Raw genomic sequence first — 24,504 nt, forward strand, 5'->3', positions numbered from 1 at the left:
CAATTTTGATTCTGGTTTAAATCAGGGAATGTGAACTACATTTAAGAGGGAGGAGTGTGTGCAGGCCTGCCTGTTTATTTTTTTTTCAAGTGGGACCAATTATCCCAGCCTCACAGCCCCTCCTTTTAAAGGACACGGGCTGACTACGCCTCCCAGGAGCATCTCCTTTTTCAATGGGCTCCACTTCCTAGGGCAACTCTTTGGCTCCTCCCCCAGGCCAAGAAACCAATCAAAAGCAGCGGCTCCGGTGACGTCTATCCCTCCCGCATACTTCTCCCCCCTCCCCGCGCTGCCCTTTAAGAAATGTCACTTTCTGTTTCGCTCCGGGTGATACAAAGTAGCAGGGGGCGGAACGTTGGGGCCCGCGGGCGGGGGCAGCGAGAGGAGCCCGCGGGCGGCGGTTCTGGCAGCCTGGCCGGGCTCTGAGCCGCCTGCCCGGGGCTGGGCCATGGCGGCCGAGCCGCAGCCCGACAGCCTGGAGGGCTGGGTGGCCATCCGGGAGAACGCGTTCGCCGAGCCCGAGCCGCACAAGCTGCGCTTCCTCGTGGGCTGGAACGAGGTCGAGAGCAAGTTCGCGGTGACCTGCCACAACCGCACCCTGCAGGAGCAGCAGCGCGGGGCGGCCGGCCGGGCAGCCGGGGAAGGGGGCGAGGAGACGCCGGCTCGCGAGCAGCAGCAGAGCTGGGCCGGCCTGTTCTCGGCGCAGGCCCTGCTGGGCGTGCACCAGCAGCTGGCGGCGCTGAGCGAGCGGCTGGAGCCCTGCTTCCCCCAGCTGCCCCCAGTGCTGCCCGGCCAGAGCAGCGGCAGCCTGTGGACGCTGCTCTTCCCCAGCGGGCCGGAGCTGGAGGAGGCCGAGCTGGAGGCGCTGTGCCGCGGGCTGGAGCGCTACCTGGGGTGGGCGCTGGAGCTGTGCGGCCGCAGGGTGGTGCTGGACTCGCTCTTCGCCCAGGACCAGCAGCAGGAGGCCGAGTACTTCGAGAACCTGCACGAGTTCCGCAGGAAGGCCCTGAAGGGGCACCTGCTTGGGGCCAAGGAGGCCCTGCGGAGGGTACAGACTCCTGGGCGGGGTGTTTGGGGGTGGGGGTGATGGGACCCTGAGTGGCTGGCACTGGGACCCCCAGGGTAGGTGCCCAAGCAGGCCTGGGGATTTCTCCATGCCATTGGTATGGCTCGTGCCTTTGGGGCTGTGGCACTTTCCCAGCTCCGAAGTTACCATTGGTCACCTGGTCACAGGCGCGTGGGTGAAGCCTGAACACATGGGCAACCCAGACTCTCCAGCAGGCCCCCCATGGTACGGCCTTTGGGCTGGAGGGACTAGGGGCCACACCACACGTGGTGGTTTTGGTAGGGTTAGTACAAGCCACTTGCACTCGGGGCTAGATGGACCTTTGGTCTGACGTTCATTTTCGTTTGGATTTCAGGCTAAAACTGACCAATAGCCAGACCTGCCATTTTGGTTGTTTTTTGGGTGGGGAACATGTGAAATTCAATGGCTTTTGCTTGATCACTATCCAAAGCCATGAAACACAACCATGTGGCCTGAAAGGGACTGAGTGACTTCAGCAGTGCCTGGCGGGCTTAGCCTGATTTTGAACATAATTTTACACCTCTCTAGACCAATATCGTAATGCACTACATGGCTCTGAGCTCTACTTCTTTTTACATAGCACTTTTCATCCCCAATGTGCCTTTACAAGTTGATATACAGACGGGTCACTTATACCTCATCTCATGGTGGCTTTCACTGGAGACTAAAATGCAGTAGCTGTCTGCATGAGGCAAGGATCAGTAATACCACTAGTAGAACCTGTTCATGTGCCCTTTTGGGCTCTTAAGAGAATGTTATATGTCTGCATGAATGTGTGATGTCACTGTAAGAGCAGCCACTGAAGGAGATTCATGTATTTTTGATTAGTTAGTTAACATGTCCATGAAAGACCCACACTGTTCAGTTCTTTTGGGGTGCTTCAGTTGGATCCCAACCCTTCAAATTTGGACATAGTGTAAATTTACTCCTATCCCGTAGCACTATTGATTCAATCACACCCTCCTGAAGATGCCATTTTCCTAGGCTGTGCTTCGTCAGTCAATATATACGTTGTTTTAGTAGATGACTTCCTCATTGAATCGGTAATGCATCCTCTTCCATACTGTCATCTAGTCTGATGCTAGAACGAAGTTTTAGAGTATGCAAATATGTGGATATGACACTGTGGAATATTGGACCAGCGTTAAGCTTTGAGTTTACATGAGTAAACACTTCTATATCCAGAAATAGCTAAGCCACCAAGCTCAGGTATTCTGAATATTTGTCAGTCATTCCAAAGGCCATATCTATAAGAATATGGAATGAAAATGAGTTTCAAGTGTCCTATAATAAGTATTGTGCAAGATGCTCAAAGTTTTATATTTTTAAAATATGCCTCAGCTAAGAAAATCCACCACCTGTGCCTATAGAACATACAATAATGTCTACCAAAAATAAGAGCACAAAATAATGTTGTGAACTAATTGCCCCATAATCTTAAAACTACGTCCTCCCCAAAAAGTCTGTGAACATCTAATTTATGTATAATACCAACTGGTACATGCACGCAACTGAAGATTTTGCAGTTTGTATCTAAGTGGCCTTGTGCCTGTGCCAAATACCTGATTTATGGATGCCTAAGTGAGAGATTTTGGGCTAGTTGGTGCACAAACTAATGGTGATACAAGTTCTTACTTCCTATACGTATAAAAGCACCTTCTGAAAAACTGCCAACTATGATTCATGAACAGACAATTAAAACAACAAAAAAAGATACTTATCTACTTCAAAGCAATATTATTGAAACTCTGTTCCTTATTATGTATTATGTTAGGGTCATGTTTATATTTTCAGCAGTGTTAAGAAATCACTTTTTAAAAAATGGTTCCTAGTAACCTAGATGCAGATGGGGTATAACTCTTAAAATAGCCTTTAAAAATAATTTTCAAGACTAATTATGCTGCATCCACACAACCGTGTTTGCAGTAACTAAATTCCACTTCCTAACAGCAATAACATATGGGGGTTTTAGGACAATTACTGTACTCTTTAGATGGTTAAAACAATGAGCTTTTGGCCTCATTTTTCACACAGCCTAGTGCATCATTGTTTACACAATAATTTAGATTTTTCCAGAATGATAAAGAATGTTTGTGCATTCTCCTCACAGGAGATGCTGTTTACATTTTAATAAGTAAAAAGGACTGTAACTGGATCACCAGAATCAACCTATCTGCCTCCTGACCCAATTAAAGCACAGTTGAGTCTTTCTGTTAAGTTGGAGCAAACACTGTATAAATCTGTTTCTGAACCATGCAACAGCCTTGGACTTTGGCAGGCCTTTAGCGTGCTTTGGGAACATGATGAAACCATGGCTCAGTTGCACCTATACTGCAATCTGAGACAATAATTTAGCCATGTCAGGGGATGCCTTAAACAGCACTGTTGTCTCTAGTGGCCTCACAAATTAATGCAACTGTGAGATGGGTTGTTTATACGCATTTTAGAGGGAAGGAAATTGAGGTTCTGTTACTTTCCCCCAGGTAACAGCGGACCCCTGGAGCAGAGCCGTCAATAAAACTGTCTTCTCCTGGCTTGTCTTAAATGCAAGAGCATCCTTCTCGTGTTATAGCCAAGTCTTCCCGTTAATGGTGGTAGTTCTAGTGTAGGTGGAACTAGAAGCAAGAGTAAATATATCCTGCTTCTGTCTGCTGTGCCAGTTGGAGCTGTAATACCTTCCTTTCCCCTGTACAATGGGCCCAGCAAAGACACATGGAAATATATAGAAACTTCATCTATTTTTTGTTCCAAAGTGGAGTTCCTGCAATTATAGCAATGCCAACTGAACCGTTATAGCTAACAGTCAGCCAGACTCTATTAAAAGAAAATTAGGTCTTATAACTGGAGGGTTTTACAAAACTTAAGATGAACTAAAATGTTCTCATGAGTAGTCTTTAATATTCACTGATTATTTCCTCCCAATTATAAATGTTCACCATCAGCGACATGAAACTCCATCTCCCCCACATTGTATGTGAGAATCAGAAATGAAGGTAACCACTGTGCTTTCATTCCAACTTTGTTGTACACTTGGCTAGGACAACGGAAAAAACAGATAATTAAATTGCCAAAAGTTACTTGTGGGGAATCTGTCTTAGTTACAGCGGCCTTGTGGGGCAGCCCTATGATCTCCAACACTGTCTGGAATCTCAGCAGTACTGTGTGGCCTTGCCCCTAACATGCCCCTCCTGTGTCAGGACATGTGAGGTGTGCATTGGGGCAATTATTTCCTGTCTGAAACTGGGGCTTTTAGGGCTCTCCACCCCTTTTACCCAGAATAAAGTAGCCAGAACAGAGTGAGGATTTTCACCTTTTTCAATAGTAACGTGATCAGGTCCACATTTTCCATTTATTTTTCCTCCCTGCATAGAAGACTTCATTTCCCTGTCACATTCCTGAGTATCTCCTCTTTTTTCCTCCTTTCCACACTTTGAGGCTTGGTATCACAACCAGCATCCTTCTAGGTAAGGATGATGGTTCCCTGTGGAGCCGGTCTTAGTTTAATTGGCACGCAGACTGGGCTGTTGTCAGGTTCTCTCTTGCAACACGCACAACTGTCAAAAACTTCGGTGGTCTTTTGCCCAAGCATCCTGAAATAAGAAAAATAAATGGGGGTTACATTGTGTCATGCAAATGTCATGATTTTGTTTCTATTTTGTGAATAGTGACTAATATGCAGTGATCTATTGGCATTCTATTAAATTTTCAGTAGCACTTAAAGGCCTTAAATGAGACTGGGCTGCACATTACAGACATGTAGGAGGAGGAAGTCCCTCCCTAAAAGAATTAAAAATCAAAATACATATTATTGGCATAGTTAAGATTAAGTTAAAGGTTCATACATGCCATTCTGATACTGCAGCTTTAGGAACATAACTATAATATGCTCCAGAAGTTATCGGGAATAAAAGCCTGTATTTTTAAATGAAAGTTTGTATCTTTGTGTCTGGAGTCAGATCTCTGGATACAAAATCCACTTCTTGTTAGTAGGAGTTTAGTAGTCTTGAGGGAGGAGGGGAAGATATCCCTTATTTGTCCTTTGTGTACATGGTGTCTCATCTACTTACTGTGCAAGCCATCCATATTTATAATAGGCAATGACAAAATCATCTGTGAAAATTTAGAATTTTTTTACAATAAAAAGTAAAATGTCCTAGGCACCATTGTATAGTTATTCTTCTAATGTAACGTTCAGCAATTAGTGCCCTTACGAGTTTGTCCTTGGTGATATTTCCTGCTGGATGTAATTGCTGAATGCCTTGAGTACATCTCTTGTAAGTGGAATTTTTGACTATTTCATCTAATGATAAGTGACACATTCTTTCCACTCACGTGTGTCAATGGTGACAATACACACACACAGACAGACAAAATGCAGGCTCTGAGGTATAGCAGTGGTGCTCCTTCTGTCCATTCTCCCGATAAATGTGCATGTACTGTGGCTAATGCTAACTTACAAACCTTTTATCCATTAGGTTCTACAGAAGCATAAAAATGCTGACACAATGGTGGCTTTAATGAAGGTTTATGAAGAAGAAGATGAAGCTTATCAGGAATTAGTTACCATGGCAACACAATTCTACCAATATTTACTGCAGCCATTTAGAGATATGCGAGAACTGGCAACATTATACAGACTGGAAATCCTGGTAGGTTTTCCTTTAAGAGATCAAACTTCCTGGCATGTGATATACTCCATCTGCCCCAGTGCAATTTAGGCTATGAATTACTCAAGTATGTCCAAGATTTATATTCATTGGCTTTATTCCCAAGTTCATCAACTTGTGAGTAATGTGATAAAAACCTGAAAAATTCAAAGTTAAAGCTGACTTGTTGTTGTCAGTAGCCTGTATAAGATCCATGTGCTAAAGGCTTGAATAGCATCTCATCCACTGGCTTCCGCCAGCTTTAACTTAATGCTCTGTTTAGTTTCCTCCACTGTGGGTGTGGTGGCGGGGGTTTTTTTGTTTGTTTGTTTTTTTTTAAAGCAAAAAAACCTTCAGCTCTGTGGCATTTTTCCTGGTATTCTGAGTTTACAGGGACTTCAGCGACAAAAGAACACCAGTTGTATTAATTTTCAGAAGGACTTGTGCTCTTTATTCACTTTTGAAAATTCCAACTAATGTTAGTATTTTGTGTTTTTGTATCAGATGTGTCCTGAAATTGTATTATACTTTGAAGGAAGGCAATCGTGCATTGCTTTGATTTTGCATTTTAATACACTGTTAAAGAAATGTTAAAATAATGTCTTAGGTGGAACTAACAGGAGCAAAGTAATGCTGAGTTAAGGCTATAACATCATGATTAATTCATCATATTGGGCCTGCAAATTGAAAGTCTAAGATCAATGCACAAGGTGTTGCAGTTTCCAATGTGCTGCTTTATTTATGGTGAGATAAGTGAAGACTGCAGTTCACGGACCAAACTCTGGAAAAAAAAAAATTGTTCTGTTTATGTTAAAATCTTAAATGGAATATTAGACTAGATTTCAATTGTTTTTAAAGTATTTTCAGGTTCTACACTCACACTTTTCCCCTGCCAATTTTTATGGATTTTACAAATGCACTTTCCTGCTTCTTAAATCTTTCTGTGTACCCTGTTGCTGTGTGAAAGATCCTCACAAACAGATAAGAGTGCAAAGCGCTGTCAAATGCATGAAGTAAACACGTGAGGAGAAAATAGAAAATATCACTGTAACTGAAATAGAACAGAATATATTTGAGTTATTCTTGGTCACAGATAAACATTTTCAGACAGAAGTAACTTTTTTTTTAAGATGAAGGTGAACATTAAGAAATAAATGAATCCAATGTTTTTCTAACTAGCAATGCACAAGCCATTGTTATAGAACAAAGGTGGCTCTTTGGCAATGAGAACAAAAAATAGGGTAGCTTCGATTAATGAGTAGTGACTCACTTCACTACAGTAGACGTAGAGGTCATGACAACCGTCATGGCCTGCCTTTGCACAATTTCCACTGTATTGTACAGGCTGAGTTACAACACTGTCATGATTGACATTTGGTTGAAGAATAACCTCTCTTTGTAGAAATCCTTACAGATTGATAGGCTGGGCCCTAAAAGAATAGAAGCCTTGCAAAAAGAAGCTGAAGACTGGACCGAGCAAGCTGAAGAAGCGGTGTGTTCCATTCAGGACATCACTGTGAGCTACTTCAAAGAAACTGTAATGGCACTGGCAGGTAATGAGGGAGAACTTACTGAAGAGTTGTCTTTAAGGCACATATGCCCTAGTGTGACTGAGCTGTGTTCAGTACAAGACAGCAGATAGGAAGAGAACACCCTTGAACCACTTTGCAGTCCCTCCCAGCTGCACATCTTGGAGCCAGCAAGAGCCAGTCTCCAGCATAAGTAATAAAAGTGTCTGCATGACAACTTGCACCAGTTTGACTAAATTGGTTTAAACCTCACCACTGGTTAAAGCAGTGCAAGTTTGTTTGTCGGCCGGGCCTGAGATTTACAGCTGACAAGCTTCTCAACAAACAACACCTCTTACAAATATTTACTCTAATTTTTTTCGGTGCAGAGTATTAAGGATTTCATCCTGTTAATTAAATCAGAGGTTTTTTTAATGCTGTATTTAATCATGTGCATGGTGGAACTTGTGACCAAAACGTTAGACCTTTATTTATAATACAATGATTTCAGCTTTTCTAGTCCTATAAATTCAAAATAGCACAGTCAATTCATAAGTAATTCCCTCAAAATATTGAATACCATGCAGAGTTCATGCGCTCCACTGAAGACCTGAAGAAAGTTGTTAGTGCCACAGCATTTATGATGCTTTGTTGCAACCCTTTAATCTGGCAGCAATGCACAAACAGATGGAACAAGATCAGAAGAGATTTGGCCAAGCCACCTGGGCGTCTGCTTCTCCAAGACTAGAACACCTGAAGTATATGTTAGCAAAAGAGACTCTTCAGCACATGAGAGCGAGAGAACTGTGCCTGAATCACAAGAGAGCTGACATCCGGAAAAATGTAAGACCCTAGCAAAGAGTGACTTGAATTCTTTTCTGTTACTCCAATGTAAGGACCTCATCCAAAGCCCATTGTAATCAGTGGCAGATGTTTAGGGTCAAAAGGCCAATTTCCACAGAGTGGTGGAGTGCTGTGCTGAATGGTAGAACTGTTTAAAAATACCAAACCAACCATTGTTGCCTCAAACAATTTTGTGTGGGGAACCTCCGCCTTCCTCTCCCCCCAACTTATTTGACAAATTTTTAGTCGTTGTTGTTTTAAATTGAAACAAAAAAGGCTCACCTCCCCCTTTTTTTATTTTCAAAACTTCTTGTTTTGAAATTGTGGAGAAATGCACACTTCCTCCTGGTTTTTTTGTTTTGTTTTTTTGTTTTAATTACTACTCCCCCACCAAGTGTGCATGGGATGTGGGAAGAGGCGTGCTTAGAAGAAAGTTACAAATTAAAGTGTTGTTTTTACCTTTTTAAAAGAACTTTCACTTTTCAATGTTAAGATTGAGAAGTGAGGTATTTTCAGAGAGGAATAACTTATAATAATTCACGATATATTAATAGCACTGCATCAGAAATGGAAAATTTTGTGCCTTTACTAATATAAAAATTCAAAATGATACTGTCTCTAACTACTACAGTTCTCCGACTTTTTTTTATTTTCCAAGTGTAATATACTACACTGTCTCCAGTTGTTCTTAAGACCAATGCATTTGTGTTTTATAAAAGGTCCTTTATAATAGATTTCTGCATAGTGGAGAACTGTTGTTAGCCTTATTAGAGAGGGGGGGAAATTTATGAATGGCACAATATTCTATTAATTTAAAAAAATATTTGTGATGCAGAGTCATGCATACCGGGTGGTATTTTTATTGGGCAGAGCTTTTCATCAGTAAAATCCACAATAGACCACTGGAAATAATTAACTACTATTGTATTATCTCTGATCAGTGTGTGGAGCACTGATTCACAGCACTTGTTTGGCCATTTTTGTTGTATTTCGTTTTGAAATAACACAGGCTTTGGGTTTCAGTCCTTGATCTTGATTCTGTCTTGTAAAATCAAATGCTGCACATGCATGTCCAAGCAAGCAATGTGATACAGGCCCTTGTGACTGGAGGTCATGTACAGACCTTTAAAATTCAAAGCTTTGCTTTTTAAGGACCCGATCAAAAGACTCACCTTGACTTTGATACATTTTGCATGAGGCCCTAAGAGATTTTTTTCTTTAAATGAATGGTTAACAGGAACTCCTGGTTAATGAGATTCTATTTTACCTCTTTCAGTTTCTGCTTCAGAAAACCAACCATCTCTGTCTAAAGCATTTGTTGTGCCCATCGCTCTGGTAGCTAAGCACATGTCATTGTGGTCAGAATTTTTGCACGTGATGACTGTGCCCAGTCATGTCCCTTAGATCTACACACAAAGCAGCTGTGTTTAGTAGGCATTGGAGTTAAAGAAGTGTTAACAAAAACAAAACATATACAAAAAGTGATGAACAGTCCAACTAAACATACCTTAATTGCTCATCATTCAGTCTCTTGGAACTTGTGATGTCATCATTTCTCTAGCTCTCCAGTTGCCATAGAGAGTTGTCCTGGGAAGATTTTAATTACTAAAGGAGAAAAAACAAGCTGGAAAAAAACCTGTTTAGGTTGGTGGGATTTTTTTATCTATATAATAAGATTCCAGGATTGTCACTGTGTCTCTCTGAAACCTAAAATGTCTGTTGAGTCAGTCAGTGAGAAGCAATGAAACAGCTACAAGCATGGCTGAGAGTTCTTTTAGTTCAGAGTATACCAGATTTAATCACCACTGGGATTTGTGGTTTGTTACTGTCCAATTTTTAAGTTCTCAGCCATTTTCAACTCTTTTTTACACACGACTTGACAAATTCCACCCATGCAACAGCACAGGCTTTCAGCTATAGTTTATTTATACATTGCACACAGTTCTTTCAGTTGGTCTTCATTCATTCATAAATAAGTGACAAAAAAAGGGCCCAGAGCTATGTCTCATGTCTCCCTTTTGCTGGCCACCTTTAGAATCAACCATCTGTTCTCAGTTGAAATGACTAAGTAGTCAGTCTGTTGTTTTTACTCCTGCTGTTTTCATCTGCATGTTAGCGTATAAAGCTAACCTTGGAGTGTGTCTGTGTGTATTCTCTCCCTGATTCTTTGTTTTTTTTCTCTTGTTCGGAAACATACAGATGGAAAACCTTGATGAACAAGAGGAGAATATAGCTCTAGTAGAGAAGCTGGAAATAGAGTATTATGAAACCCAACTGGAATTGTATGATGTACAATTTGAGATACTTAAACATGAAGAAATGCTGCTTATTACACAGCTGGACACTTTAAGGAGACAGATAAAAGGTAAGAAAGAAAATCATGGTTTAAAGAAAAGCAGAAAGCCAAACGTTCTAACACAGAGGTGCACACATCCTATTAAAAAATAACAGATCACCCTTACTTGGCTCTTGATTCCAAGGGAGCATTACTGGATTTTCTTGGTGCTGAAGCAACTTTTGATTTGTTGCCTTAATAAGCAAATTTGGTAACACTTTTTGATAAATAGACATTAAGGGCCCACATTGACAACTTACCGTCTTAACTGCCTCTGTGTTGTGTGTGCGCATCTGTTTTGCATGTATAAAACAAGTAACTGTATGTGCATGTGTGTCTCTGGTCCTACAATTACCTGTTTTGTGCGTACAGACTGACAAAATTAAGGAAACCCATTAACAATTGGGTCCTAATATTGAAAGTGTCGAACTGCAGCTGAATTACAGTAAATCTGCAAAACACAAAATATTAAAACCAAAAAGAAGTGATAATAATTTGATACTTCTCAAGTACTGATGCATTCTTGTTGTTTTTGTAAACTACTGTATATGTTTGACACACCGTGTTAGACATTTCTCATGTTCATACCAATCCATGTAAGTATTCTCCATTATTTGTAAGTACAGCATCAGGTGAAATAATGTTGTCCATTGTTGTTTAGTAGTAGAATCAACTGCTTAATGTTTTGTCTCATGACACTTGTTAGTTTGCCACGAGACTCCAATCAGTGAATGAAAAGTTTTACACGTTATCCTAAAAAAGAAGACATTTTAAATAGGAAACCAAGTGATGGCAAGAGTGGGAGCATAAGCTTGATCCTGCAAACACGAGTAGCTTTACTCATGGGAGTCAAGTGACATGTGTGCATTAAGTGTTTGCAGGATCAAGCTGAATATATGTAAGAGTACTCCGCTTTGTTTAAAATTGTTCTGTCTAACAAATTACTACTTGTCTTTTACAATGGCTTTTAAGGTGTCATTAGCTCTCGAAGTATTTAAACATTTAAGGAACTCTGGAGTTCTCTTTTCTTTTTTTAAATGCTGACTGCCTTTCTAGAGAAACAGGATGAAGTTGTTTACTATGATACCTGTGAAAATCCTGAGGAGCTCCAGGTCATTGAGCAGACAGGGGGACAACATTGTGCTTGCTCATCAGAAATCTCTAAGCTGAGGCTGAAGACTCAGCGGCTGGAGGCTAAACGTGGGACTATCTGTGCGAGACGAGCCTACCTCAGGAACAAAAAAGTAAATGTGCTCCTGGAGCTGTGCAGTTTCTTTAGTTCATGCCACAAGTCCTGCTTGCTGAGGAATAGATGGAAAACAATGAGGGAAGCTTTGGGAGGAGGAGTATACAGGACAGTATGTGACTAGGTACTGGGTCTCGTCAGGAGGCAGGGGTTTGAGACCGCTTCATGCTCCACTGATCCTGGGACAGTCTCCCATGATACGTTAGAGTTGCTCTAACTTACACTGGCTGCTGATGACCCCAACGGGTTGATAGACACCTGAAGTTACTAGAGTGCAGTGAAGTCCCGGCCAGAGCCCTTGCCAGACGATGGAAGGAGTATGGGCTAAGAGCAGTAACACTGTCTCTGTGTCACCAGAGGATCCACCTACATGGGGGAGAATCCTCCCTTGGCTGGCTATGCCAGGTTTAGGCTGCTTGTTCCCTGGCAGTATGGCAGAAAGCAGCCAAAGGGCAGGAGAGAATCTGGCCCAGACTGTCAAGACTGCAGGTACAAACAACAAATGCAGTGCCGTGGTTCCTTCTTTAGCTTTGAGGGCGATGGTCATTCGGAAGGGAGTTGCTGCTGCAAATCTGTCCAGCCTTTTCATTTCGGTGGGTTTTTTGTTCACTCACTGTTTCGTATTTGTGTTAGTTGCAGTGAGAGCAGCACAGTGGAAAGACAATGAGGTCACAATTGGCCCTCACAGCCCTCAAAGCTTGCTGGGATGCATTTGGTTCGTTTACACCCATGTAACCATACTGAACTAAATTCAGAAAACAGAGTTTGTCCTATCTGTCCAGCTTCCTATCCCCCTCTAGACTGAGCCATAAGAATGGCCATACTGGGTCAGACCAAAGGTCCATCCAGCCCAGTATCCTGTCTGCCGACAGTGGCTAGTGCCAGGTGCCCCAGAGGGAGCGAACCTAACAGGTAATGATCAAGTGATCTCTCTCCTGCCATCCATCTCCACTCTCTGACAAACAGAGGCTAGGGACACCATTCCTTACCCATCCTGGCTAATAGTCATTAATGGACTTAACCTCCATGAATTTATCTAGTTCTCTTTTAAAGAAGAGCTAGAAGAATCTCATTAGAGATACGTCTGGAAAACAGCATCTCTTGTGACCACTTCCTTGGCAAAGAACATATTTTGCTTCTGTTTTCATTCACTTAATTGCTCTCTTTCTGTTGTTTAACATTGAGGCCAAACCCCAGCTGATTTGTGAATGCCTAACCGACCGCATGGATAAAATCCTCCATGTGGACAGTGACAAATAAATGACTGAATGGTGAATCGGGCAGAATATAATGAGCCTGTGTCTTCTCTGACCTGTTCCTGTTGAAGAGTATTGTACTGTTAAACGTTCCCCGTGCTATATGTGCATGATTCATCTGTAATTTTATATATAAGAAATGTTGCGAGGCGGGGTGTCAAGTGGAGGGAAATAGAGGGAGTTTCCATGTAACTTATAATCCCGATTCATTCCGTGTGTCTCCTCCCTCACATCTCCGCCATCCCTCTGGCTGAGGCCAGGTGGATACAGTTTCTTCAGCGCTCATCAGTGCTGTTTTTGAATGGATTGCAGGGGAGAGAAGCAATGTAAGATGCCCCCCTCCCATGAAAGGCTGAACATGCTTCCTCTGTAGCATTCCTTAGCCCAGTCTGCCAGCTCAGGGCAGTGAAAGACTAAGACCCTGATCCAAACTCCACTGAAGTCAGTGCAAAGATTCCTACAGACTTCCATTCTTAGGGCCTGATGCATTGTCTGCTGAACTTGGGACTCCTACATGGCAGGACAAGGCAAGGCCCTATGTAATGGACCTTTCAACTCCTCTGGTAGCACAGATTTCACACACGCACTTCTTAAGTGAACTAACTAAGGTTTGCCTGCGTTATGCTGTTCCACCAGGATCAGTGCGAAGAGAGCCACCGGTTTAGACTACAGCAGGCACAAGAAAACACAAAACGCTTCCATCAGCATCACAGCATCCAGCTAGTGAGTACAAAAAAAGGAACATTTCTTGCAGAGACTGTGTAGCTGCACATTTGCATGCATACCTGTTTACTTGCTTGTCTTTAAATGCAGAAAAGAGACAAGATGAAAGAGGAAGAGAAAAAGAAAAAAGCTTGGATAAGCCAGGAACGCCAGAAAACACTGGAGAGGCTAAAAACATTCAAAGAGGCAAGTACCGTAAATAATGTACTAACATGTTAAAAAGAGATGTATGACTATGAAGACGCCATGTAAGTTAATGTGAGTGGACAGGGGAGGGAAAGAGTCCTTCCTCTTAAATATAGTTTAGTCACTAGACCTTTACAACATTCTTTAAATATCATTGAGCCACTTTTGTAACACTATTGTGGACTCTCGTACTTTACCCCGGAGAGGGTAAGAATAGTATTGCAGTGGCTTTTGCTCACTATGAACAGAATTTAAGGCAACAGCTTTTCCTTTCTTCCTCCTACCCCCTAAGAAAACCTCCACAATCACTTATCTGCATCTTTGCTTAAGAAATAGCCTTATAGGGAGGGTTAAGCTGCTCTCAGGAGGCATGTGTCATTCCCATACATGCCAATGGGCACTTGGCAGATGGAGTGGAGACCTGACCCTTAGTGAAGACAGTAAAGTTGATACAGTTGTGGAGAATTCAGGTGTTAAGAAGAAATGTGGCACATGTATCTCAATATTTGGTTTTCATGTTCTGGTGCACACATAAGCCTGATTTGTGTGTATGCACTGGGCACACAAAAGTGGGCATGTGAGTTTGAAAATCTGGACTAAAATGTCTTGCGTATCTTGTGATGGTAACCACAATTGACATAGGACACGTCTGAAGCTATAAATGTTTGCTATTACCTATACCTCTATTCTGTTCAGTGACTAGTATGCAGAAGTACAGTAAACTGTTTACTGAGTTGTAAGTTAAGGACTTCTAAACCCCTGGCTCTCAGTGTTTAAATGGACAATCTGAGAGAAGAACATGTGTGTAGGATAGTAGTGGATGGTCTTTAGCATTTCTGACCATTGAATACTGAGTGAAATCATTAAGAATTAATCCATCATGATCCATTTGCTGAGTTAGGTGAAGAATAAAACATATACATATATATGTATGCACACACATTCTTGCAGTTAAGCGTGAATTAAGGTACATCTCACTTTGTTGAGTTTTTTGTTTTGTTTTTACTTAAGAAAGCTAATCATTAGAGTTTTCCTTTCTTGTAAGAACCTGAAATCTCATCTTCTCACCCTCCAGATGGAACCATCTCACATTGTTACCCTTTTAAGTAGTTTGCCTATGGTTATGTAAAACCTAGCAAAGAGAAGATAGTCTTCCCCATTTTGTTTAATTAGAATACGTGGAACATACTCCTTTCCCCCACTTGTGGGAGGCTAGGCTGGAAATCAGGCTCGGTATCTAATTTAAATCTCACTCCTTTTAAAACTGTAAACACGTCTGCTTATTTTTACAGGAAAGACAAAACCTCTTGTTTGTGACACCCACATTAGTTTCCATAGCAAGGATTTTTGCTATCAAAGTGGTTATTTTAGTCCACTTGTATAAGTTAGCACCAGGTTGAGAGAGAAGGGCCAGAGAACCTGTGACAAGCACTAGTGTTGTAAAGCAGTGGCTCTCAACCTCTCCAGACTGCTGTGCCCCTTTCAGGAATCTGATTTGTCTTGCGTACCCCCAAGATACACCTCACTTAAAAACTACTTGTTTACGCAATCAGATATAAAAATACAAAGGTGTGTCAGCACGCTATTACTGAAAAATTGCTGACAGTCTCATTTTTACCATACAATTATAAAATAAATTAATTGGAATGTAAATATTGTACTTACATTTCAGTGTATAGGTTTCAGAGTAGCAGCCATGTTAGTCTGTATCCGCAAAAAGAAAGGGAGTACTTGTGGCACCTTAGAGACTAACAAATTTATTTGAGCATAAGGTTTCGTGAAGTTAGTCTCTAAGGTGCCACAAGTACTCCTTTTCTTATTTCAGTGTATCGTATATAGAGCAGTATAAACAAGTCATTGTATGACATTTTAATTTATACTGACTTTGCTAGTTCTTTTATGTAGCCTGTTGTAAAACTAGGTAAATATCTAGATGAGTTGAGTACTCCCTGGAAGACCTCTGCGTACCCCCAGAGGTACATGTACCTCTGGTTGAGAACCTCAGTTGTAAAGGGATGCAACATTATTAAGTCAAGTGAGCAGACCCACCCTGAGTGTGGTCCCATCTCCCAAGGCTTCCCATCTCAATTGCAACAATGTTTGTTCTTTAGTCACCTCCCTGCTTTATCCCAAAGTGTGACAAATCAAAAAAACAAGGTTTTTCTCTTGCATGGCTTGTGTGTCTGGTATTGGCTCCTGCATGCAGTCTTTTCCTCGGCATACATTGTTTTTACCAGTACGATGGGGATGTTAACTCCTGACTTCTCATTTTCTTTGCAGAAGTGTCCAGCTGAGTTTGTGCTAAAAACATCTCTGTCGCAGCCTCACATCCCCAAGCAGCCGCAAGGTATTTCCCGTCCGACTCCAGCGCTGTCCCCTCAGCCTGTATCAATAACTCGCCCATCCCCAAAGCAGCTGAAAAGCACTCGGCCAGCACAAGCCAGAGGTTTAAAAGCAGCATGTGGGAATATCCCAGCAGACATCCCTGTCCAGATTTTTGTTCCTGCCGGTGACCCAAAGCAACAAAAGCAGAATGAGGGGCTGATTCTGCCACCACCTCCACCACTGCCGCCTCCTCCTCCTCCTCCACTTCCGGTCTGCCAGCCTCTGCCCTTAAAGACACCAGTGACAACCAGAGACCAGCTGCTTCCCCTCAACAGGGAGGGCTCTATGGAGAGTGCCGCAGCACGGAGACTAGATGACTCATCCAAAAGATCTGTAAATAATTGTACAGGTAACTACACTAATGCTGACTGATCTTTTCCTCCTCCTTTGGCATTCTGACCTCTCGCCCAGCCTTTTGAAGTAAGGAGTATTGTTGCAGGAAGCAGAGGTTCTCCACAACTACTGTCTCTGCTGTGGGCTAGGAAAATCTTCAATAACTCTGCTCCCAGAGACAAGGGCCATTACCATGGACCTCTCAATGAACCAGCTGTCAATATATGCGTTTCTCCTGCACTTGTCCACCCACGCCAAGATTTTCAGCAGTGACTAGTGATTTTGAGGCATCTCAAAGGGACCTGACTTTCAGAGGATGGGTGCTCAGTGCTTTCTGGAAATCACTGTCAAAAGTTGGGCTCCCAAGATCACTGGTTACTTGAAAATGATGTTGGCTTCAGTCTCTGCTAAAATGACAGTTCCGCTCTTGCTTCGCATGCCAGAAGTGTAACTATTAACAGCTTCTTTTAAAAATTAATATAAACAATTCTTATTGCCAGTTCTGCAGTTCAGATATAATGATCCAAATTCACCACCTGCTCTTCCTTTCATATGAACCCAAACTCCCATTGACTTCTGGGGAGTGGTTCTGGATCTACAGTGGCACTTTTAGCATCGTACGTTGGGCAGAACTCTTTTCTCCCAAACAAGCTCTTGCCATAATCTTAGGAGAAGGCATGTGTGTGTTAAGATTCGTGACACACTCAGGCAGACTGCAGCATTGGGCAGCTTTGTATTCCCAGTAATCCTGCACTTTAATGTTGACTGTTTATGCAATATGAATGTTTACTGTACTCTGATGTTACCCAAACTCTGAGCTTATGGGGTTCCATGTTTGTGTGACCAGTTGAGATTTGCTTGGCTTCCAAGTAAGAGTTACTGTAAGTGGTTCTGTACAAACTCCACCCAGGGTCTGAAAGTCAAGTTGTCTGTTTTTCTAGATCGTTCATTGGTCACAGGAAAAGTTCCTGCAATCAAGTTCTGCTCTGTGTGACACCATTGTCCTCCTTGATGGGGTTGCACAGGTGTAACCAAAGGCTGACTTTTGCTGTTGGAACTTAATTAACAGTTCTGACCAATGTCTGAGAACATAACTCAGCAAACCCCCATAACTGTGTTGGACACTTTTTGCGAACAGGCTTATTTTTGTAACTAAAGTAAGTAGATACGATATTTTGAGTACTCCCAGGGAACAGATGTAAGTAGGAAGACAGCAGTTCTACAATGACGCTTTACAGAGCTGCACTGCACTTCCAGTGAAGCAATTCCTTAAATGTGGTGCACACCTTTCCTTTTTCAAAATATTCACAATACATCTGTCCAACCATTGTAATCACTCAGTTCACCACAGGCAGGACTGCCTGTTCAGTGTCTTCAGTTCTTCCAAGGTGCTGTGAAAAGTTGTCTTAGCTGCAGGTCCATAGACCAGACTTCAGTCAGTAATGTCATGGGATAAATGCTGCCCATAGATGCATGCATGTGGCTGTGATTGGCATCAAGAATTGCATGCAAGAGAAGAATTTTGATCTTTTTCTATAGGAACTGCTTTGCTAAAATCATTCACAGCTAATAATGCTCTATTATTTTTGCATAAACAAAGCCTTGGGTTTTCCAGCTTTAACTACTCAAACTATACATTTTTGATACGTTCAAAAATTAAAATTCAGAAAAGTTGTAGCTTAGAAGTTGTTTAATCTTGTTTAAACAGTAAAATGAGCACCTGTCTTAACATTATCAATCTAAAAGGCCTTTTTAATCAGGCAGTGTGTCTTCATCAGCAGACTTAGTTTAAATTTGACTTAGAAGGGTGTGTATGAAGTAAAATTAGTTTTTGCTGAGTCCTTACCTGGCATCTGCAGTTCAGTGTCCCAAAGGACTGCACAGAGTTCAGTACTGTATTACATTCTCAGTACAGTGTGTGAAGAATTAGTCACACAGCCTTCATTGTAGTACACATGAAGAAGTACTCCCGACTGTGAGCAGCTCAGCAGAGGGCTTGGGCCTATTGATGTATGGAGACTGCCTCTCTTGAGTGCTAGAAAAGGAGACCTCCCCCTTGCTGATTGAGTCTGAGGTCATCAACAAAAAGTCCAACAAAAGAAGAGAAACACGAGCTGATGCCAGAGTACTAAGAAAATAGGAGAGAAGCATGTAGCCAGAAACTTGCACAATGTGATCCTTAAGTTCAGAAACTAACACTCAGCATTTAAACCATGTTTTCACTCAGATCTGAGTTATTTTCAAAATTAACACACAAAAGATCCCCCTGCTTGCTTAGAACCTGATCCAGCTCCCACTGGGGTCAATGGCAGTACTCCCATGACCTTCACAAGTGCAGGAGGATCGAGCCCTTATGCTGTAACCTTCATCTGTTTTTTTATCTTCCTTGAGGAAAAACACAATTGGCAGTTACAGCAGGCATCAAAGCAAGCAGGGGGAAACTAGATTGGTTCTCGTACAGAATAGCTTTTTTGTGTTCAGCAATATTATTTTTAAAACATGTAGACGTAAAACTGTAATGAAAAATGTGTCTTCCGTTGTGTATAATTTCTCCTCAGGCACGGCACACGAGCTTGTGTACTGACGAAGGGGGCTAGATTCTCAACTCAAGAGCTTTAGCTGCCCAATTCCAAATATTGTGAGTGACATGGTTGAAGCCCAGGACAATCTATGCCAGAACTGACAGTACTTTCCCCTTAAATCTCTGCTAGAGAAAAAAGAAAATAACGTAAACAGTCTTACAGGGTTTCATATCCGCCACGCTAGCTATTTTTGTCCTTCTGAGTATAATAATTTGATTTGATCTGTCATAGGATCCATGGATGAAGTTTTGGCTTCTTTAAAACGTGGTGAAGTTCTTCTTCGTAAAGTGGAACAGCCCAGTTTGTCACCTTCAGATGCCTCTATAAAAGACAGCATCCTCTCTGCTATACGGCAAGGAGTTAAGCTAAGGAAAGTGAATCAAGATTCCAAGAAAGCTATCAGTAAAGGATCCGACAATGAACTGGAGAGAAGCATAAAGGCAGCCATCCAGAGAATTAAAAAAGTGTCTGCTGACTCTGAAGAGGATGAAAATAGTGATCACAATAATGGAGAATGGGACAGTTAACTGATTTAGAGCAAGAGATGTATTGACTGGAATGTTGTCTTCATCAGTTTGCACACTTTAGAAGCTGCATTCTGTCTTTGGAAAAATGAATGCGTGCGCATGCACAGGAGAACTAATCCCATGATAGTTCAAAAGCTCCTGTATATTATTTTAAACAGTCCTGTTGATTCTTTGCAGAGGTTAAGTATTTTTTGTTGATACAGGCAAAGCATAGGTTTAAAATATATTCTCATGTCTTAACAAGAGATTCCAGCTCACTCAGGCAGACTGAGAGTTCTTCAGTGTAGCTACAGGGAGCTAAATCCAGGAACACAATCTCCAGATTACTTTGTGGTGCTGACTACTGCATAGTCAATAAAAAAGCGACCGCAAACTTTTTTTAATAATGAAAATTAACAGAAAATCTACTTCAGACTCAAAAAAGAAAAAAAAATCCTGGCATTGAAAAGGCAAAAACAAATCCAGAGAGATCATTTTAAAGCAGTTCGAAATTCTTCACATTGTTATCTCCAGAGCCTGTTTTCCTTGAACTCTGTATTGTCCATAATACAGATTACTCTCAACATTTGTGAATAAGGGCTTTGCTACTCATTAGTAAATAACAATTTACCATGACATTATAAGGCCTGCGCTAGGGAAGGACTCAGTACTCATGGTTAAGGCTGCGAGTCTGTCACGGAATCATGGATTCTGTGAATTTCCAGGACCTCTGTGACTTCTGCAGTGGCATGTGCAGCTGGCCTGGGGACCACCTGGGCAGCTCGGCTGGTCCCTGGACCAGCCACACCAGCTGGGGCAGTCTTGGGCCATGGTGCCCCTCCTCCCCCAGCAACAGCAGCAGGAGTTTTTTGGAGGGGGCTCACGGCTGAGGCAGGGGTTTGGGGTGCAGAAGGGGTGAGGGCTCTGGGTGGCGCTTTCTTGGGGGGGGGCTCCTAGGCAGAGGCACGGCCAGGTGGCTCCATGCACTGCCTTCCGCCCATAGGCGCTGTCCCTGCAGCTCCCATTGGCAGCGGTTCCCGGCCAATGGGAGCTGCAGCGCAGGCACTCAGGGCAGGGGCAGCGTGCAAAGCTCCCCTGGCCGCGCTTCCACCTAGGGGCCACAGGGACATGCCGGCTGCTTCCAGGACCCGAGCCAGCCCCTCTCCTCCAGCACCCAAGTTTTAGTCGGGGATATATAGTACAAGTCATGGACAGGTAACAGGCTGTGAATTTTTGTTTACTGCCAATGACCTGTCCATGACTTTTACTAAAAATACCGTGACTAAAACGTAGCCTTACTCATGGTTGCAAAGAGGAATGTTGGATATTGAAATAAGCACTACTGTATTAAATTACTGAAAGTTTGTTTCAGCAATGAGCTAAGAAAATAATGTGCTTTCAAACGTACATGATTGTGTTTCTTTTTAATGCTTAAAGTGTTTTGAAGCACAATGTTTTTAATACTCCAGCAATCATAGTGAATTGTTGGCATAGGAGAGGATGCCAAAATATTTTATGTACTGCGTTTTCTGGGATCCGGAAGTGTAATACGGTGCTGTTGCACTTCTGTGTGGGGAAAATGAGACTTTTTATATCTGTGCTTATAATTTTATAGTAGTTGTTACAGCCTTATAATAAGTGGCAAGTATTTACATTATGCCTGGAACCCAACTATTAAAAAAATACAACTAAACTATATTTATAGACCTTATTTTATCTTGGGTTGATGATAATACGTACAAATGAATCAAGTTTTGTTCTTGGGACTTCTACTGGACTTTGATTAAAAGCAAAACCTTACACTACAGATGGGATATCGTTTATCCTCATTTTTAAAACTACCGATAGTTTCATGTAAGTTACTGATTCCTTATTTCCTTCAATGCAAAGCTTTAAGCCTGGTGCCTCAAAATTTTTGACAACTGCCTTTTTTGTAGTAAGTGGCAACCTTACAATGATTGTGCTCTGCCACAATAAGGGCAGCTAAATGCCCTTGCTTTCTCAAAGATTTTTGTATTGTAATTTGGTGGCAAATGCGGAAGGATGGTAGCCTTAACTCCTTGTTCTTCTGCCATGGAGACTGGTGATGTAGCTCTGAACAAGAGCCACAGGACACCACGTTAATGGAAGCTGTTGACGATTCAGCAAGGCAAAACTACTGCAATTGGGGTGAAGAGGAGGGGAGTGGGATCTTCAATAAGGATGTTGAGGGGGGAGAAAGCTAAAGAAGTTTGACTTTTCACAAATCTCTTGCATTTTTCAAAAAGTTCTTAGAGTCTAGGTGGCTTTTGAAAAACAGCTTATAAAATTCTTTCTCCTTTTTTTTATAAAGTTAAAAGCATTTGAGTTATATCCCATTATGCCCTAGAAGGTTCTAAATCTGGGTTGAGGCATCATGCGACAACAAGAGATGCCGGCTTTGTGAAATCTAGGCCTATATATACTAAGCAGCAAACAACAGCTTGGTGGAGGGGGAACTACTAAAGGCAACTGGTAATGACTCCAGCTGATGAAAATATTGGCATGCCACATCTGTGCAGATGAGTTGATTTGTTTTTCAGTATTATTATGGCGGACAAAAAGGTACCAGCTTCAGCTTAATTTGTTGTTTTTAAACAAAGAATATCCGAGGCATTGTTAGGAGCAACAGAATCTCCCACTCTGGAAAGGTTCTTTTATCAAAACAAGTCACTTACACACTTTGGATCATAGATGTAGCTGGTGTGAATGGATGTAACCCCACTTGATTTCAATGCAGCTATCTGATTTGCAGGTAGCTGGGGATCTGGTCCTTTGCTTTTCTTATTAATCTAACAACTGTGAAAGTTACTCCAGCCAATGGTTAACAGTCATATCCTCTTGTCATACCTTCTCCCTTTCACTTTGTTATAGCAAGCACAAACTTACATAAAGGGAGGTGCCTCACTTAAGCTTGTGTCCTACTCTAGGGTCTGGCGTTGCTTTAGAACTTGCATCTGTAATATTGCACTGTCCTTTATTTTGAGTGTAGTTCTTCATGGAAAACAGAGGAAGCTATACCTGTATTATTACTTTTATACTGATATAACTGCATCCACACTAGTGGGATTTAGCAGTATAACTATACTGGTACAACGTGTGTGTGTGTAGACATGACCTAAGTATTATTGAAACTCAATGGGGTTTAGGCGCCAAAGTCAATTTTAGGCACTTTTGAAAGTTTTTCCCCTTGAATCACAAAGATGGACTTTATTAACTAATTGCAGTTAACAGTAGTACCAGCTCTTCCATGCTGAAGTCATAGAATGTAGTACCCAAAACTCACTCAAAGCATCCACTGCCCGCTTGGGGTTATGTTTCCATTTAGTGGACAGTCCAATCTGGGAGTGAGAGAGAAAACAGTTACTTTTTTACAGTGGGCACAGCTGGAAGACCATAGCTGACATTTATAGTAATGCTCCATTGTTTGTTTGTGAAGTTTGTGGGCATGTGAGGATGTTTGTGTCTAAAATAAAAATGTGTCATGTTCAAAAGCCCAGCGTTTAAGTTTTACAGGCCAAATCCTGATCTGAGTTATGCAAGTGTAAATCATGAATAATTCCACTGACATCAAAGACAAAAGCAGCCGTAGAATTGGCAACAGAACTCTAATGGAACATTAGATGGGTCAGTGGAGTTGCTGCTGATTTAGGCTGCTACCATGATAGCTAAGTACTGTTCAAATTTATGAAGTGCGCACGTAAGATATTTCTCTCTCTCCCATCCAGTAAGCAGATGGTATCTGTGGTGTGTGTTACAAAAAGGCTAGAGTGAAGAAATGGGCTTAGCAATTTTGTCTAAAAGTGCTGAGGTTCTTGATCTCTTCCAGGAGTGAGATCCAGCTTCACTAGCATGTACAGAGAGAGCTAGTGGCTGCTGACACAAGTTTTACTCTTGAGGTTGGTTGGTAGCTCTGTTAGTCTGTGGAACACAGCTAGCCTGGAAGGCCATAATCACAGAGTCAGGCAGGCCCTTGCACCTTCCTGATGTACAAGATGAGGATCAAGATGTTCTGAACCATTTATCACCACCAGCTGCGTTGGAAACACCACCATTTATATCCACCTTTATCTGACACCAGTAATGCAATATTAGAGCTGGGCCAAGTTTTCCAGTCACAGTTTATTTGCCGAAACATGCACCAAAACAAAATTTTGGGGGAAACTTAGCTTGAAGTTTTGTAAATGGTGCCTCACTGGTTAATGCTCTCACTCAGGATGTCAAGTCCCTCCTCCTGATCATCTGTAAAAGGGAGGGGAACTTGTCCCACAGTCGAGGAGACGACCCTAGCCACTGTCCTATGGGATATCCTCATGTTGGGGAGGGGTGTCTCTCCTGTTGAAGCTGTTCCCCTTTGTATAATAATCACTGAAGCACAGACTTGGACTTAGATCTCCCACGCCCATGGTGAGTGTTCTAATCACCAGGCTATCGCATGATTCTCAGAATCTTTCCTGGCACAATGACTGTTCATTGTCATTCATAATGGTCATTCATTCATTCTTTCGAGCAGTCACCTCTTATACAATTCTCTCACTGTCGGACCGGGCCTTACGTTGCAGTCCCCTGTGTATCAACTGCGGCTTATGTCCAGACCCTGCAATTCCATTCTTTCTGGTGGCAATAACAGTAGTAATCAAACAGCTCCTTAAAACAGATTGTGAATGCTTTGCAATCTACTGCTGAAAAGTATTATATAAGACCTAGGTATTATTTCAGTGAAAAGAGATTGTAAATAATAAAACAGACTGTATCTAGCTTTTTCCTATGGCTTACCAGTCCCTGGATCTGGGAAAGCCCTACTGCTTAGAGTCCTTTTGCAGTCTCTCTGAGTCAGCCCTTCTCTCCAC

The 24,504-nt window shown here is 42.1% G+C and overlaps 1 protein-coding gene across 1 annotated transcript; it reads left to right on the top strand.

Moving 5' to 3' along the window:
• The first annotated feature begins 288 nt into the window (after positions 1 to 288).
• Positions 289 to 21,334, top strand: WHAMM (WASP homolog associated with actin, golgi membranes and microtubules). Its single transcript, XM_084641468.1, has 10 exons — positions 289 to 1,048; positions 5,563 to 5,736; positions 7,136 to 7,286; positions 7,915 to 8,084; positions 10,284 to 10,449; positions 11,476 to 11,663; positions 13,558 to 13,644; positions 13,735 to 13,830; positions 16,111 to 16,564; positions 19,362 to 21,334. Exons 1-10 carry the CDS (start codon positions 449 to 451, stop codon positions 19,655 to 19,657), a joined length of 2,382 nt encoding a protein of 793 aa, XP_084497594.1. The 5' UTR covers positions 289 to 448; the 3' UTR covers positions 19,658 to 21,334.
• Positions 21,335 to 24,504: the final 3,170 nt, after the last annotated feature.

Source organism: Lepidochelys olivacea (assembly GCF_965140295.1).
Source record: "Lepidochelys olivacea isolate rLepOli2 genome assembly, chromosome: 10".
Taxonomy (NCBI): Eukaryota; Metazoa; Chordata; order Testudines; family Cheloniidae; genus Lepidochelys; species Lepidochelys olivacea.